The following is a 16,057-nucleotide window of genomic DNA, read 5'->3' as shown; positions in this document are numbered from 1 at the left end:
TGTGGACCCACCGGGTACCTCCAAAGTGAGAGGCCTGGGAAGCGCCTGCATGCTCCCTGATTGGGGTCACCCCCACCCGTCGTTCTCGTGCGCCCCGGCTGGGCTGGGTCCGGCCTTAGCCCCCTCCGAAAATCGGGTCGCCTCGTTGACCCCGCGCCCTCTGCTGCCGGGGCCCGGGCCGGAGGAAATGGCCGGTGATGGGCGCCAGGCGACCCGGGACTGGTCACTCCTCTCTGAGCCTGGGTCTCTCCTCTGCACCCGGGGCGTTTTGATCTGCAGCCTCGCAGCAGGGTTGCGCCGACCACTGAAGGCAGGATGCTGAGCAGTGCTGACCTCGGACACTGTTTCTCTAATAGGCGAGAGATGGTGAAGGACGGTTAAGAAACTCGAGGTTCTATCTAGGGCATGCGAGAGAGGTGCTATTGACGGTGGGGACCAGATGGATTTGGGTGCTGAGAAGCTCCGCTGCGAACCCTCCTGGGTAGGATGACCGTGGGGACAGCAGCATGGGCGGGTTCCAGCCTGGCAGCTTCCGCTTGTATGTCTGGCTGCGGGAGACTCTCTGGAGTCTTGGTTGGAGTGGAGTGGAGGTGGTGTTAGTGACCTGGACGTCCACACAGGAACGTTCCTTCCCCTGGCTCCAGGAGACTCCGTGGAGTCTTGGCTGCATTAGGGTTGAAGAGGTTATTAGGGCGGAGCTGCTTAGGTTAGAGGTTAAAGTGTTTGAGCTCTTTTAATGCCTTGAGGCCTCGATTTTTAAAAATCACCTGACTGTGTACAGTTGCACACAGAGACCTAAAGTATTTCATTTTACTGGAAAAAAAGTTTTGTTTTACACATTCCTTTAAAACACTCGAGCACCTTATCAAATTATCTTCATTTGCTGGAGTTGACAATTCTGGTCTGGCTCCTACTTTTGGTATGTTGTCATGCCACAGTATTCTGGTAGTATGTTGTTTGCCCTTCAAAGATTGTGGGACTGAAAAACACAAATGAAGATATAGGTGATGCAGATTGACTGATTCAGTTTCCTATTTGCATAGAGGACAATGGGACTGTTGAAACTGGGGCCAGAGTTTGGGTCATCTGACACTCAGTTCTGTATGTCATAACTATTCATTTCTTTTATGACTTAGTGTGTTTAGAGCAATTTTAGAGCCACAGCAAATTAGTGCGTGGAGTTTACAGCGAGTTCCTGCAACCACCTGCCCCACGTGCACAGCCTCCTTGTCTGCATTCCCCACCACAGGGGTTGGCAACTGAGAAACACCCAGGACACATACTCGCCACGCAGAACCCATGTATGTTCACTCTTGGTGTACGTTCCCTATGGGCTTGGACAAATGTGTGGCATGCCTTCAGCATGCTGTAGTATCGCGAGAAGTAAAATCTCTGCTTTAAAACCCTGTGGGGTGTGCCTAGTCATTCCTCCCTCTTCCCCAGCCCATGACAGCCGCTAATCTTCCTGATGCCGTAGCCATAGTTTTGTCATAATAGTTGATTTGAATAGCAAAGTAATATTTGCCTCTGAAAATGGTGGCATTTTTAAAGATCATCCCAAAATAGTTGTTTTTTTTTTTACTTGCTGATACAATCACACGGTTTTAAAGATGATAGGGTTGCTTTCCAAAAAACCATTAAATTTCAGGTGGAGCTCTTTTTTTTTTTTTTTTTGAGTTGGAGTCCCACTCTGTTGCCCAGACTGGAGGGCCGCTGGCCACTGCAGCCTCGACCTGCTGGGCTCTGGCGATCCTTCCGCCCCAGCCTTCCGAGTAGCCGGAATTACAGGCCCGTGCTACCACACCCGGCTGATTTTTTGATTTATTGTATAGATAAGGTCTCACCAAGTTGCCCAGGCGGGTCTCGAACCCGTGGGCTCAGTCTATCCACTCACCTCAGCCTCCCAAAGCATGGGATAACAGGCTGAGCCACCAAGCCTGGGTGTGGAGCTCTTTTTATTTAACAAAACTGACTATACTTTAGAGTATTTTTAGGTTGGTGGAGTTCCTGTATACTTCTGCACATGTATGGCCTCGCCCATGGTCAGTGTCTAACAGGGAGTGGGAGTTGTTACATTTGATAGATCCACACTGATGGGTTGTTATCATCCAGAGCCCATTAGGGTTCACTCTTGGAGTATGTTCTTGAACAGTTTAGTTCTTGGGATTTGTAAAGAGCTCTTGAATTCATATGACCACCCTTTGTGCCTGTTGTTTTCCAGAAATTTTCTTCATGTTCTTGTCTGTTACTTTATGCCCTCTCTATATATAGATGTATCCTCTAGATAAATGTGAGTGATCTGAGTAAGCAGTGGAGCTTTGCACATCCAGTCTCCCACAGTCCCCTGCACGGCCCTTTTTGTATCTGCCCACTTACATGGCCCCTGAGTCCAGCTGCCGTCTTGAGTTTCAGAAACAGCATTTTCCGTTATCCAGACTCAGGCAGCAGTTTGAAGCCACAGACAAGTCTAGTTACCTATGAATATGAATGATATACAGTGTCATGGTATTTCAAGTTATTAAGTCATAGTGAGATGTTCAAATAAATTACATAATTTCTATATTAGAGGGGGACCCTAAAAAATTCCAGAATTATCTGTTGGAGAGTGAGCCCCCTATAGTACATTTGGAATTTGTTCCTCTGGATGAAACAGTCAACCAGAGTTTTTATCTGGAAGTTTTGAGGATCATGATTTGCTGAAGAAACATTTGAGTTTTTGCAGACAGGTGACTAGTTCTTCCACCATGACAACACACCTTCCCACACCATGCTGAGTGTTCAGCTGTTTTTGACCAACAGTGACCTGACCCCTGTGGCCCCCCTATTCACCTGATCTTGCCCCACTGACTTTATTTCCCCAATGACAAAAGTCCTCAAAGGGAAACATTTTGCCAGTGTGGAAGAGGTGAAACAAAAAATAGCAAGAAGCACTAAAAGGCATCAAAATGGAGGAGTTCAGAAACTGTCGAGCAGTGGAAAGGGCATCTCCACAGGTGCATGGCATCAACCAAAAGGATTTTGAAGGGGACTTAAACATGTAAGGATACACAGTTTTTTATAAATTAATTCCATATTTTATGGTGTTCCCTCCCCCCTCGTATTTTAACAAATGCTCAACCACACCACTCCTGAATATTAGGAGGTTATTTTTCACACTGATGCACAAGTGGGAAGTCTTGTACTTTGTAAAAATAGTTTTCTTGTTTTAAAACTTTTTGTTGTGCCTAGTTTTAAAAAAAAAAGTATTGTTGCTTTATGATTAAGAACACAGACCATCAAGTATTTTGTGTAGAGCCTAGCACATAAAATATACTTAATAAATACTGCTAGTACAATTGAAATAAACAGTAGGGGTCCACGGAGTAGACTTTTTAAGCCTCCCAAGATAGTGCTTGTGGTCAAAAGCTAAAAAAATAAGCCTTACTCAAAAGTGGTTCATGTAATTGTGCCATAAATTGCCCATAACTATCATGTGAATATACTACTTTACTATTTTTTTCCTCTGAAAAGTGAGACTAGTGGGTATGTACTTCGGGAAAGCAGTTTGACAGTAGACATTAAGACTCATAAAAGTGGCCAGGCACAGTAGCTCACACCTGTCATCCCAGCACTTTGGGCCAAGGTGGGAGGATTGCTTGAGCCCAGAAGTTCAAGACCAGCCTGGGAAACCATCTCTACAAAAAATTAAAAATTAGCCAGTCATGGTGGTACATGTCTGTAGTCCTAGCTACTGTAGAGGCCAAGGTGGGAAGATCTCTTGAGCCCAGGAGTTCGAGGCTGCAGTGAACTGTGTCCTGCTGCTGTACTCTAGCTAATTTTTTAAAAATTTTTTTTTTTTTTGTAGAGATTGGTGTCTTACCATGTTGCCCAGGCTGGTCCTGAACTTCTGGACCAACCAGAAAGTTTACAGGATTATGGTCATGAACCACCATGCCAGGTCAATTTTTACAATTTTAAACTTAAAAATTAAGCTGCTGCTAAAATTATGACATGATACCAAGGGTATCAGAAAATGATTGATATGTTTAAAAAATAAAGAGAGAGTCCAGTTAAATGTAATAAAGTTTTTTTGAGCAATAGAAAGCTTCTAGAGCTGGAGGAAGATGGTCCTGCGTGCCCCCACCTATAACGTGGGGCACTGTATTTATAACATTAACAACGGAATGGCTTGGAGAGAGGACCTGATCCATGCAGTTTCAGTTTGCCTCATTTGGGCATAATTTGGCAACCTTCAGCCTGGGCTCAGCTGAGGGTTGGGTTGCAGGGTGGTTGGCTGAGACGCATTTACTTGGGTAACAGGATACAACTTGCTTGCACATCAGGCTAGGTTATAGTTCACCATACACACAGCTGCATTGGGCCAAATTGTATTACCCACCTAAGAGGGAGGCTTCTTTGAGCCAAACTTAACTCAGCTGAGCAGTATGAATAATGATCCTATTATACAAATGTCAACCAACCTGCACATTACACTTCAGTTGTAGGATTGTCAGTGTCTTGGACGAGCAGTTCCTCTGTTTCTGCCTTCATTGTTTGTCATACTTCCACACCATCCTATTGAACTGCTCATCAGAGGCACTTGACAAGAAATGTTATTGTATGCCTGTCTTTGAGATTGCATCTGATAACCATATCTTGCCCTGAGTCCATAAACACCCCTGATATTAGGGGTTCTAGCATTTGATCCTGCTTATAGAAAGTTATGTCAGTTTTGTTGAGACAGTTAGGCTGTGTCAGTTGAATGGAAATAGTTCTCAGCATGTGATGTTTATGCTGATTTTATATGGTTTACTCTACCAGAGAAATCCAGAAGTATGTAACTTTTTATTTGTTATGAAGGTGGGAAATGTTGGCCATTTTTACAGATTTGTTATGCAAAATTCTACAAGTAACAGTGTTTCTTTTCACTTTTGGAATGCTAAGTATTAGGCATAAGGCCTTAAAATTGACCTTGACAATAGTCACTTTCAAGCGAAACTGTTTTATTTTAAAAATCGAAGGGTTTTGTGTTTGTTGATTTGAATTAAGTTTGGGAAAATGAAACATGAAGATCAAGAAGTTGGGACTGAATTAAAGACCAGACCGTATATGAATAGCAAAGTGGATTATATAAACCATCTCTTTGCCAGACACATTCATTAACCAAAAAAAAAAAAACAAAAAAACTTTTGCTTTATTTTGTCTTAATATGTTTTTCAAAACATCGCTAAAATGTTTTTCTGCTGTAGTAAGTGTAGTATGCACAGCATGTTTCAATTTTCTAAGATTTTTTACTTATATTCATAACATAAAATTTGCTGTTTTAACCATTTTTAAGTGTATAGCTTAGTGGAATAAGTACATTCATAGTGTTGTGCAAACCTCCATTTTTATTATCCTAAACAAGAGCCTCTGTACCCATTAAACAATAACTTTCAGTCTCCACTTCCCAGCCCCAGTAAACTCTATATTACTTTCTCTGAATTTGCTCTTTCTAGGTACCTCACATAAATGGACTCAAATATTTGTCCATTCGTGTTTGGTTTATTTTTTTTCACTCAGCATAGTGTTTTCAAGGCTTCTTCAGATGGTAGTATGGATTAGACTCGTTCCTTTTTGATGCTGGATAACATTCCATCGTATTTGTAGACCACAGTTTGTTGACCCATTCATCTAGAGATCGACATTTGCATTATTTCCACATTTTGAATAATACTGCTATGAAATTTGTGTCCTAGTATCTATTTGAGTTTCTGTTTTCAGCTTTTTGGGTTATATACCTAGACGTGGAATTGTTGGATCACATGGTAGTTCTATGTTTAACTTTTTGAGGTGTCACCAAACTGTTTCCCACAGTGGCCACACCATTTTACATTCTCACCAGCAGCATGCAGGGGTTTCAGTTTCTCCACATCTTTGCGAACCCTTGATTTTCTGTTGGATATTAGCTATCCTAAAGGCGTGAGATACACCTGTTTGTGCTTTTAGTTTGCATTTCCCTAGTGACTAGTGATGAACTCTTTTGTATGTGCTCAGTGATCATTTACTGTATACCTCCTTTGGAGAAATGTCTATTCAAGTCCTTTACCCATTTTGAATTGAGTGATATCGGATTTTTGTTGTTGAGCTGTAGGAGCTCTTTATATGTTCTGGATATTAATCCCTTATCAGACATACAATTTGCAAATATTTTCTCCCATTCCGTGAGTTGTCTTTTCACTCTTTTGATAGTGTCCTTTGATACACAAACATTTTATTTATTTGATGAAGTTTTATTTATTTTTTTGTAGCCTATATATAATTTAACTTATTTGGAATTGAGTATTATCAAAGGGGTATTAGGCTTTAGGAGAAAGCACCATGAAGCCATCTAGGGCGGGCTTGGTGGCTTAGCCTGTAATCCTAGCACATTGGGAGGCCAAGGTGAATGAATTGCCTGAGTCCGCAGGTTCGAAACCATCCCAGGCAACTCGGCAAAACCTCATCTCTACAATAAATAAAAAAGTAGCTGGGTGTAGTAGTGCATGCCTGTAGTTCCAACTGCTTGGAAGACTGAAGCGGAAGGATCACCAGAGTCCGCAGAGGTCGATGCTGGGGTGGCCATGAGCGTGCCACTGCACTCTAGCCTGGGCCATGGAGTGAGACTCCAACTCAAAAACAAAAAACAACAAAAAAAGCCATGTAGTAGGCAAGGTGTATCATTATTATTTCATCAAATCCCTGGTAAAAAGAACATAGTGATATTACTATCTCCCAAACTTTCAAGGCTTAAAAGATGGCTAAATTTTTTTTCATATAATGAAAGTTTGGTTAGTCAGATTACTCATGCTTGGTTGGATATAGTATACATTTATAATAAAGATTATCTAAGGAGTAAGGGAGCTTTTGCATGTTAAATGTTTGCTTTAACAGAATTAATTTTTGTTCTTTCCTCTAGGCCTACATGAACCCAATAGCAATGGCCCGATCAAGAGGTCCAATCCAGTCTTCAGGGCCAACAATCCAGGATTATCTGAATCGACCAAGGCCTACCTGGTATTTGTGAAGCAATTTACCTATTTATATGCTTTTTATAAACTTTAAAGTTTATTCTGACCACTTTTATTGATTACCAAGGAGTTGCCAGATAAGTGTTTTTTTTTTTATTGAAATTCGATATGGACTTTTTTTGAATGTCTGAGGCACTTGTACAACTGTAGGACAAATATTTGAGAGCCCGCCACCCAGAATCGCTATAGCACTGCAGTAACCTTTTCATACCAGTCTCTTCCTTATTCCCTAAAAGACGTAGTGAGTTAGAAACTCATTGAGTGGCTCTGATCTTGTGTAAACAAAACTTTGGAGTGTGGATCTTATTGTTGTTTAGTTTGCCTTCCTTGTTAATATCATACTCCTCCATGTGTCCCCGAAGCCAGGCAGCTGGGTGAAGGATGTGATTGTGTGTGGCAGAACCCTTCCTTGGAGCTTCCAGGACATGAACCCCCATGAGCGTTGTTGTTAAGCATTGCAGTATGCCAGAAAATAAAGTATTACTTTCCCAAAAGAAAGTATATTTTTATTTTCAAAATGGAAAGAGGTAAAAGCATTAAAGGAGAGCTGCCCAAGCAAGTGTATTCCCTGCATGTCAGAGATCTCAGGCTGGATAATTCGTAGGACTCACAGGAGTTTTCGGCAGATAGGTAGTTGTACTCATGGTAGGGTATACTATAGAAAAAGGTCGCCAAGCATAATCAGTGAAGGCCAGGAGAGACCAGGAGCAGGCTTCACAGAGTCCTCTCCTGGTGGAATATGCAAGACACACTTAATTCCCTTACAAGGAGTTGTGTCAACACATGTGAGATGTTGCCAACCAAAGGAAGCTCATTACAGACCCAGTGTCCAGGGTTTTTACTAGGGCTAGGCAGCCTCTACTGGTCATGTACCAGAATTTCTGATTCCAAGGCTGGGCACAGTGACTCATGCCTATAATCCCAGTGCTTTGGGAGGCCAAGTTAGGAGCATCACTTTGAGGCTGGGAGTTCAAGCCTAGCCTAGGCAACATGACAAGACCTTGTCGCTATAAAAAATGTTTTTAAATTAGCCAGGCATGATGGTGCACACCTGTAGTCCCAACTACTCAGGAGGTGGAGGCTGGAGGATATTGAGCCCAAGAGATGGAAGTTGCAGTGAACTGTGATCATGCTTCTACACTACAGCCTTAGTCACAGAGCAAGACCCTGTCTGTTTGAAAAAAAAATCAAGCAATATTGGGCTCAGTGGCTCAGCCTGTAATCCTAGCACTTTGGGAGGCCAAGGCGAGTAGATTGCCTGAGCCTGCAGGTTTGAGACCAACCCAGGCAACTTGAGGAGACCTCAGCTCTACAATAAATCAAAAATTAGCCACACGTGGTAGTGCACCCTTATGATTCTGGCTACTTGGAAAGCTGAGGCAGAAGGATCTCCAGAGCCCAACAGGTCTATGCTGGAGTGGCCGTGAGTATGCCACTGAACTCCAGCCTGGGTGATGGAGGAGGCTCCAACTCAAAAAAACAAAAGAAAAACAAAATTCTAGATTCCCAGAAGAAAAGTAGGTTTTCAACCTTAATTCCATTGTTTGTACAAACTGTTTAGGCATAATGATCTGTTCCTATCAGGGAATGGTGAGAACTCTCTAAGTCCAAGTTCCCAGGTGCCCATCTAAAGCCAGCCTTTTTTTCTTTTTTAAATACTTTTGGGCAAAAACAGTGTGGGGCTTCCATGCCCTTCGTGCTGCCACCCTCCAGGAACCTCCATGTGTTCAACTAGGAACTCCTAGGGCCAATCTTGTGAGCAGGCCTTTCTGAAAATAAGCAGTCAGGCCTGGTCTGTGGGCACTCTCTGCACAGCGTGTCAGGCATGTTACGGAATGGGTCACTTAGTGGTAGACTAGCTTTAGCTCACCCTCACACTGAAAGTGCCAGCCTTGATGACCATAGGCAGATTCTCTACCTTATTCAGGCTTCAGTTTCTGTAAAACAGGGATATAAGCCTATTCTCACAGAGTTGTTATGAGGATTAAATGAAAATGTATTTAAAACAGTGCCTGTTGCAAGTACTTAGGTATTTGGGATATTAGCTCTTATAATCTGTACTCAGAAGGGGAATGATTGGTCTTATCTGGTGGTCTTTATTATAATAATTTATATATATGGATGTAAGCAAAAAAAATTAGCATGTATCAACATTGGAATGGAGGACTATTTGAATATTAAGAAAAGATTGTGAAATTTTGGTTTGATTTGTAAGCATGTATTGAACTCGAATTGCTTGCTATTTTACTTATATATTCTATTTTTTAAGGGAAGAAGTGAAAGAGCAACTAGAAAAGAAAAAGAAAGGCTCCAAAGCTTTGGCTGAATTTGAAGAAAAAATGAATGAGGTTTGTAAAAAGTACCTTTTGAAAAAACTAATATTTTTCTGATAATAAAAATGAACTTTTATATGTTTCGTTTTTTAATAAACCAAGTATACCATTTTTATTTTAAGGAGGTTCTGTATTTTAGAAGTGCTATTGTTACATTGAATACAGGTTTGTATGTAAATGTATGCTTCCTTTAAGAAATAAGAGAGTAAAAAAAAAAGTAAGAAAGAAAGAAGAGAATAACCATAAATTATCTAAATGTTAGTTTCCTCCCCCATACTTCCTATCTTACCCTGGGATTCCATGGTGATATCTGTTTCGGTTTCAAGGTTACAAACATGTATGTCACTTGTTAATCACAGTATAGATTAATTCAGCTTTCATGGTCTGGAATGAGAATCTAGCCATCTTTGTTGAAAAGAAAAAAGACTTTGGCTTCAGTAATGATCCCTACTCCTCCTCTCCAAATGCAGGAGAACTCTCATCCCAGTATCCTCTTTGAAAAGAGTGAAAGGCCGGGCACAGTGGCTCACGCCTATAATCCCAGCACTTTGGGAGGCCGAGGTGAAAGGATTTCCTGAGCCCAGGGGTTCAAGACCAGCCCGGGCAACTTGTCAAGACCTCATCTCTACAATAAATTAAAAAATTAGCCGGGCGTAGTGTCATGTGCCCGTAATTCCGCTACTTGAAAGGCTGAGGCAGAAGGATCACCTGAGCATAGCAGGTCGAGGCTGCAGTGGCTGTGAGCAGTGTGCCACTGCACTCCAGCCTGGGAGACAAGAGTGAGACTCCGACTCAAAAAAAAAAAAAAAGAGAAAGCAAAAGAAAAGAGTGAGAAGAGGCTTCTTTGGAGATAGGGTCAGGAATTGGCATCTGGGTATCTTGTCTGTAATCAGATGCTGAGGTGGATGAGGCTTATCAGAGGGTTGGGGGAGGAAGCAGTTGCTACTTCTATATATTAGGTGTCTTAGAAGGGGTCGATAGCCTCTGATGGTATTTATAATCTTTTCGCAGAACTGGAAGAAAGAACTAGAAAAACACAGGGAGAAATTGTTAAGTGGAAGTGAGAGCTCATCCAAAAAAAGACAGGTAATGCCATTTTTAGTTTATTGCTACTCTTAATCTCATAGTTGGAGGTTCATAATAATGTTGTATATTACTATTAATAGTACATTTGAAAATAATAGATACATTTGAAAACTCACATCAACTTATTTAGACTTGTACTTTTGTTTCCATTTAGAGAAAGAAAAAAGAAAAGAAGAAATCTGGTAGGGTGAGCAAAAGTTTTCCATTTTTCTAAATCCTATAATTAAGAACCTTCAAAAAAAGTAAGAATAATTTATTTAGCCTGAATGCTAAAGTGACTTACACTCTGGATGAATCAAAGAACCTAGAGGTCCTTTGGTTGTAATGGATTGTTTTGTCCTATGGGTGATAGGAATAAAAGGTGCCAGCCTCCTTATAACTTAGTAACTTTTCTGTTTCTACTTAAATAGGAAGATTGATGACCATTGCCACATAATGTTGTTGCTTTGTTGAGCTTTTGGAGGGTGGGGAGCAGCAAGTATGACATTTTTATCTTAATATTTATGTCTTATGAATATGGCATCTGTGTCTCAGATGCCAGATTAATTTCACTAAGTATTTGAGAGAGTTAGTAAAAGAAAAAAATTCCTGCATCTCACAAGTTTTAATTGTTTTGTGCTTGGTCAAGTATTCATCTTCTTCTTCATCAAGCTCTGATTCTTCCAGCAGTTCTTCTGATTCTGAAGATGAGGTAAGGCTTGCTTATAATGGTTTATGAATTAATATCTCTAATTTCTTTAATGTCAATAGGAAACTCACTGTGAAATATCTGAGAAATGTTTACTTCCATATTTTAGTTAATTGTCCATTACTTAGAGCACTGGCATGAATGAGTGATAACTTAAATATTAGTATATGATATTTTTGTTTAAGATTTTAAAATTTGTTTTGGTCACTGGAAAATATCAGTAGAAGAAACACATTTGAAAAATCTGGGCCAGGTGCAGTGGCTCAGCCTTTAACACCAGCACTTTGGGAGGCCAAGGTGAGCGGATTGCCTGAGCCTGGGGGTTCAAGACCAGCCTGGGTAACTTGGTGAGACCTTGTCTCTACAATAAATCACAAAAATTAGTCGTGCATGGTGGCATGTGTCTGTAGTTCCAACTACTTGTAAGGCTGAGGCGGAAGGATAGCCTAAGCCCAGCAGATCGAGGCTGCAGTGACTGTGAGCGTGCCCCTGCACTCCAGCCTGGGTGACAGAGTGAGACTCCAACTCAAAAAAAAAAAAATCTGAAATGCTGTTTAGCTAGATGCTAGGGAACACTTGGCTTTTTTTATAAAACAGGAAAGCAATGTGATTAATCTTAAATATGATTAAGGAAAAATCCATATGTACAAGCTGGTCCTTTGTTTAAATGTTGTTAATTGATAAAAGTTTTAATTTATAAGATATATAAATCATATTTTTGAAACAAAATGCAAATGTTTCTAAAAATATTTCATGTAGGAGAAGAAGCAAGGAAAACGGAGAAAAAAAAAGAAGAACCGTTCACATAAATCTTCTGAAAGCTCTGTGTCAGAAACTGAATCAGACAGTAAGGTAAAATTATTTAACTTGTTAATATTTTGGATAGCAAAGACATTTAATTAAGTTTTTCTTCCTATTTTAAATAGCTCTCAATTTTAAAACGAGGCACTGTCTGACTTTCATATTCTGATGTTCTGTGCCACTTGAATGATGTATTTGATGATATCTTGCACTTGAAGATTATGTAGTATTTCATAATCTTCAAGTGCTTTGACATATATCTTCACGTCTTCACATCTCCATGACAACTTATGTAATTTTCCCTGTTTTCATAAAGAAATTGTACTTCATACAAAAAGCATTTCACTTAAAATCACACAGCTCGTGTTGGAATTGTAAGTTGAAGCTATATCTTCTGCTGTCTGTTCCGGTTTCCTTTCTACTGTACTGTACCTAAGTTTGTTACGTACTGTCCAGAATTGTCAGGCGTGGTTGACTCTCAGACTTCAGTGGTCAGGAAAAAAAGTTGTGAAACTCTTGGTTAAACTCAGAAGTCTGCATTTTTAATGATGCCCTGTGTGACTCTGACAGTGAAGTGTCTATGGACCGCAGTTGGAAAAACACTATATGGGGTCTCTGGAAACCAAAACAGCAGTTTGGATTACATAGCCCCACTGAGATGTGTTCTGGTGAAATACCTGGCATCTTGAAAGGACTTGGTAAATGTTGGTTTCCCCTTTGCTTTTAAAGCAGAAGAGCCTTTCTCGTGGTAATGATAGCTAACATTTATTGAATGCCTACTGTGTCTTGGGCACTGTTCTAAGTACTTGACATATTCACTCAATTAATCTTCTCAACAACTCTAGGAAGTAGTTATTTGTTAATCCACTTTACACATAAAGTGGATAAGGAAGCAGTATCAGGGAGATTAAAAGCTAGAACAAAAAAATTTAAAGGGAGGAATTGTTACCTCCCAGAATTAGAATCCCTGTACATGTGAATACGATGCTGTAAAACCATATTTTAAAACAAGCCATGTGGGTATTGTAGACAATATCATTTTAGGGGTATATAAATTTGATATATAGCCAGGTAAATGAAGAAGTCTGTTTGCTTACAAGCAAATATTTGTATATACAGAGGATGCTAAAAAAAAAAAGTGTGCACGTGTTAAGAGATGTTATCTATATATTTCTTTTTTCTTTTCTTTTTCTTTTCTTTTTCTTTTTTGAGCCAGAGTCTCACTCTTACCCAGGCTGAAGTGCAGTGGCATGCTCTCATGGCCACCACAGCCACAACCTGCTAGGCTCAGGTGATTCTTCTGCCTCAGCCTTCCAAGGAGCTGGAACTACAGGCACGTGCCACCATACCCAGCTAATTTATTATGTTTATTGTAGATAAGAGGTCTAGTCAAATTGCCTAGGTTTGTCTTGAACCCTTGGGCTCAGGCAGTCTTCTTGCCTTCACCTCCCAAAGTGCTGGGATTGCAGGTGTGAGCCACTGTGCCCGGCCTTATTTATTACCTTTTGAACTTGCATTGAATTACAGTAGCAGTGTGTAATAGGACATTCATTCAACCATGTTTTCACCATTTTCTTTGACTGTCCTGCCTGTCGCATGGTGACACTAGCATTCATTTGTTTAATGCCATTTTTTGAGCGAGCACCATACTTAAAATGTGTATACAACACATATTTTTCTTACACTTTCAGAATAATGTGCTGGGATCAGAGTAACTCTTACCATTGAGCAAATCACTTTGGGGGTATATTTGTCCTTGTTCTATAATGTTGTGTCCTTTACATTTAAAACTGATGCATATGTGTATTTGTTTAGGATAGTTTAAAAAAGAAAAAGAAGTCAAAGGATGCATCTGAAAAAGAAAAGGTAACTGTACTTTTACAATGCCTTAAGATAGTCTGTCATACATTACTTAAGCTACTTAAAGAAATTAACAATAATGTATACCTCTTTAAGAGATTGATTTATTTTGCTTTTATGACATTTGGTGTTGAGTTAAGGAAATTTTTAATTTGGATTTATTAGGTAAAAGTTCAGAACCATATTGTGGGCAGAGAGTTTGAATTTTTATGGATTAATGGATTATCTCAGATTAAAAATGCAAAATAATGGAGATTAAGCATTTCCTTTTATTATAAAGTCATTTTGAAAGAGGCCCTTTTAATTAAGGAACATGGACTTCTCTTTCAAATTGAGCTATACTGTAGATAAATGTTGAAAAATCTTTTTACTGTTGTAAATAGTTCTATCTTTATTTATAACTTATCTATATAATTAATGCAGAATTTATCCCTACCTAAATTTCTGGTTTATATTTAAAAATTTTTTCTGGCTATTAAAAATAATGAAAAACCTAAAGAAAGCAATTACAAATTAAAGAAAACTATAGACCAATGTCATTGTATTTTATACAGTCACTTTGTATCATTTTTTTTAATGAAGTGAAATTAGCGTAATATACTAATAACCATTTTAAAGCTGCATCAGCAGTGATTAGTGTTGTGCAACCTCCACCTCTCTCCAGTTTCAGAACTTTTTCATCACCCCACACCCATTAAATAATCACTCCCCATTCTCCCTTTCCCTCATCTTCTGGTAACCTCCAATCAGCTTTCATTGTCTATAGATTTGCCTATCCTTGATACATTATTTAAAAGCAGTCATACAGTATGTGATCTTTTGTGTCTGGTTTTCAGCTAGTGTCATGTTTTCAAGTTTCACCCCAGTTGTGGCATGTATCAGTGCTTCATTCCTTTTTATGACTGAATAGTATAACATGATTTGTGTCTCCAATCGTTGGTGGACATTTGGTTTTGTTTCTGCCTTTGGCTATTATATATAACGCTGTAAACATATAAACATGTAGGAGTTTTTGTATGGGTATATGTTTTCATTTATCTTGCATGTATTCCTAGGAATGGTTTATTATCAATTTGCAAATAAAATTTATTAAAACACTAAAAAAAGAACCCATAATGACCAAGTTAATTTCAAGAATTCAAGAATACGAAATTTTTTAATTTGCCATACTAACTGCTCAGAGGAAAGAAACCATATGATTAGTTCAGGTTCCCAGAAGGATGTGATGTAATTTTACATTGATTCCTGATTTTCAAAACCATCATGAAATAGTTACTCTCATGTTTTTAAAAAATGTGTATGTGAAATGCACGAAGATTTTGAAGTACTTTAATATGTTAGGTTCAGAGTGCTGTAACGCATATACTGTAATAAAAACTCGTGTGTGCCAGCTGGAATTCACAGATGCTTTATATTGGCTCAGGTTGTTTTATTTTAAAAGGGGTGGCAGGGCCTTCACTTGAACCCATGAGTTCGCAACCAGCCTGGGCAACATAGCAAGACCCTGTTTCTTCCAAAAGAAAAAAAATTAGCCAGGTGTGGTGGCAAGCTTGTAGTCCTAGCTTCTTGGAAGGTGGAGGTGGGAGAATCACATGAGCTCAGATCGAGGCTGCAGTGAGCTATGATCATGCCACTGCGCTCCAGCCTGACAGAACAAGACCCTGTATCTTTAAAAAAAAAAAAAGTACCCAGCTGGGCTCGGTGGCTCAGCCTGTAATCCCGGGCTTTTGGGAGGCTGAGGTGAGTGGATTGCCCGATTCCGCGGGTTCGAGAACCGCCTGGGCAGCGAGAACTCATCTCTACAATAAATCAAAAAATCAGCCGCGCGTAGTAGCGCATGCCTGTAATTCTGGCTCCTTGGAAGACTGAGGCGGAAGGATCACCGGAGCCCAGCAGGTTGAGGCTGCGGTGGCCAGAAGCAGCCACTGCACTCCAGTCTGGGCGACAGAGTGAGACTCCAACTCAAAAAAAAAAAAAAGTACCCAAGCCAGACTTGGTGGCTCAGCCTGTAATCCCGCGCCTTTGGCAGGCTGAGGTGAGTGGATTGCCTGAGCCCGCGGGTTCGAGACCCGCCTGGGCAGGCGAGACCTCATCTCTACAATAAATCAAAAAATCAGCCGGGCGTAGTAGCACACGCCTGTAATTCCGACTACTCGGAAGGATCGCCAGAGCCCAGCAGGCGAGGCTGCAGGGGCCGGGAACGGCCACTGCACTCCAGTCTGGGCAAGATTGAGACTCCAACTCAAAAAAAAAAGTACCCA

General features: G+C 40.3%; 1 protein-coding gene across 1 annotated transcript in view; it reads left to right on the top strand.

The window, feature by feature from the left end:
• The window catches only part of LOC103276439 (cyclin-dependent kinase 6), a 185,554-nt gene that overhangs the window by 162,707 nt on the left and 6,790 nt on the right, over window positions 1-16,057 (top strand). Inside the window, exons 8-14 of the mRNA XM_021706895.1 lie at window positions 6,917-7,014; window positions 9,298-9,376; window positions 10,373-10,447; window positions 10,602-10,634; window positions 11,076-11,138; window positions 11,895-11,987; window positions 13,752-13,802. Coding sequence (XP_021562570.1) covers window positions 6,917-7,014; window positions 9,298-9,376; window positions 10,373-10,447; window positions 10,602-10,634; window positions 11,076-11,138; window positions 11,895-11,987; window positions 13,752-13,802 — 492 coding nt within the window. The remainder of the gene's footprint in view (window positions 1-6,916; window positions 7,015-9,297; window positions 9,377-10,372; window positions 10,448-10,601; window positions 10,635-11,075; window positions 11,139-11,894; window positions 11,988-13,751; window positions 13,803-16,057) is intronic.

Source organism: Carlito syrichta, unplaced genomic scaffold (genome assembly GCF_000164805.1).
Source record: "Carlito syrichta isolate Samal-C Ts95f unplaced genomic scaffold, Tarsius_syrichta-2.0.1 Scaffold316198, whole genome shotgun sequence".
Classification (NCBI taxonomy): Eukaryota; Metazoa; Chordata; class Mammalia; order Primates; family Tarsiidae; genus Carlito; species Carlito syrichta.
Note: the sequence above shows the minus strand (reverse complement) of the source record. Positions and strands in the feature narration are given on the sequence as shown.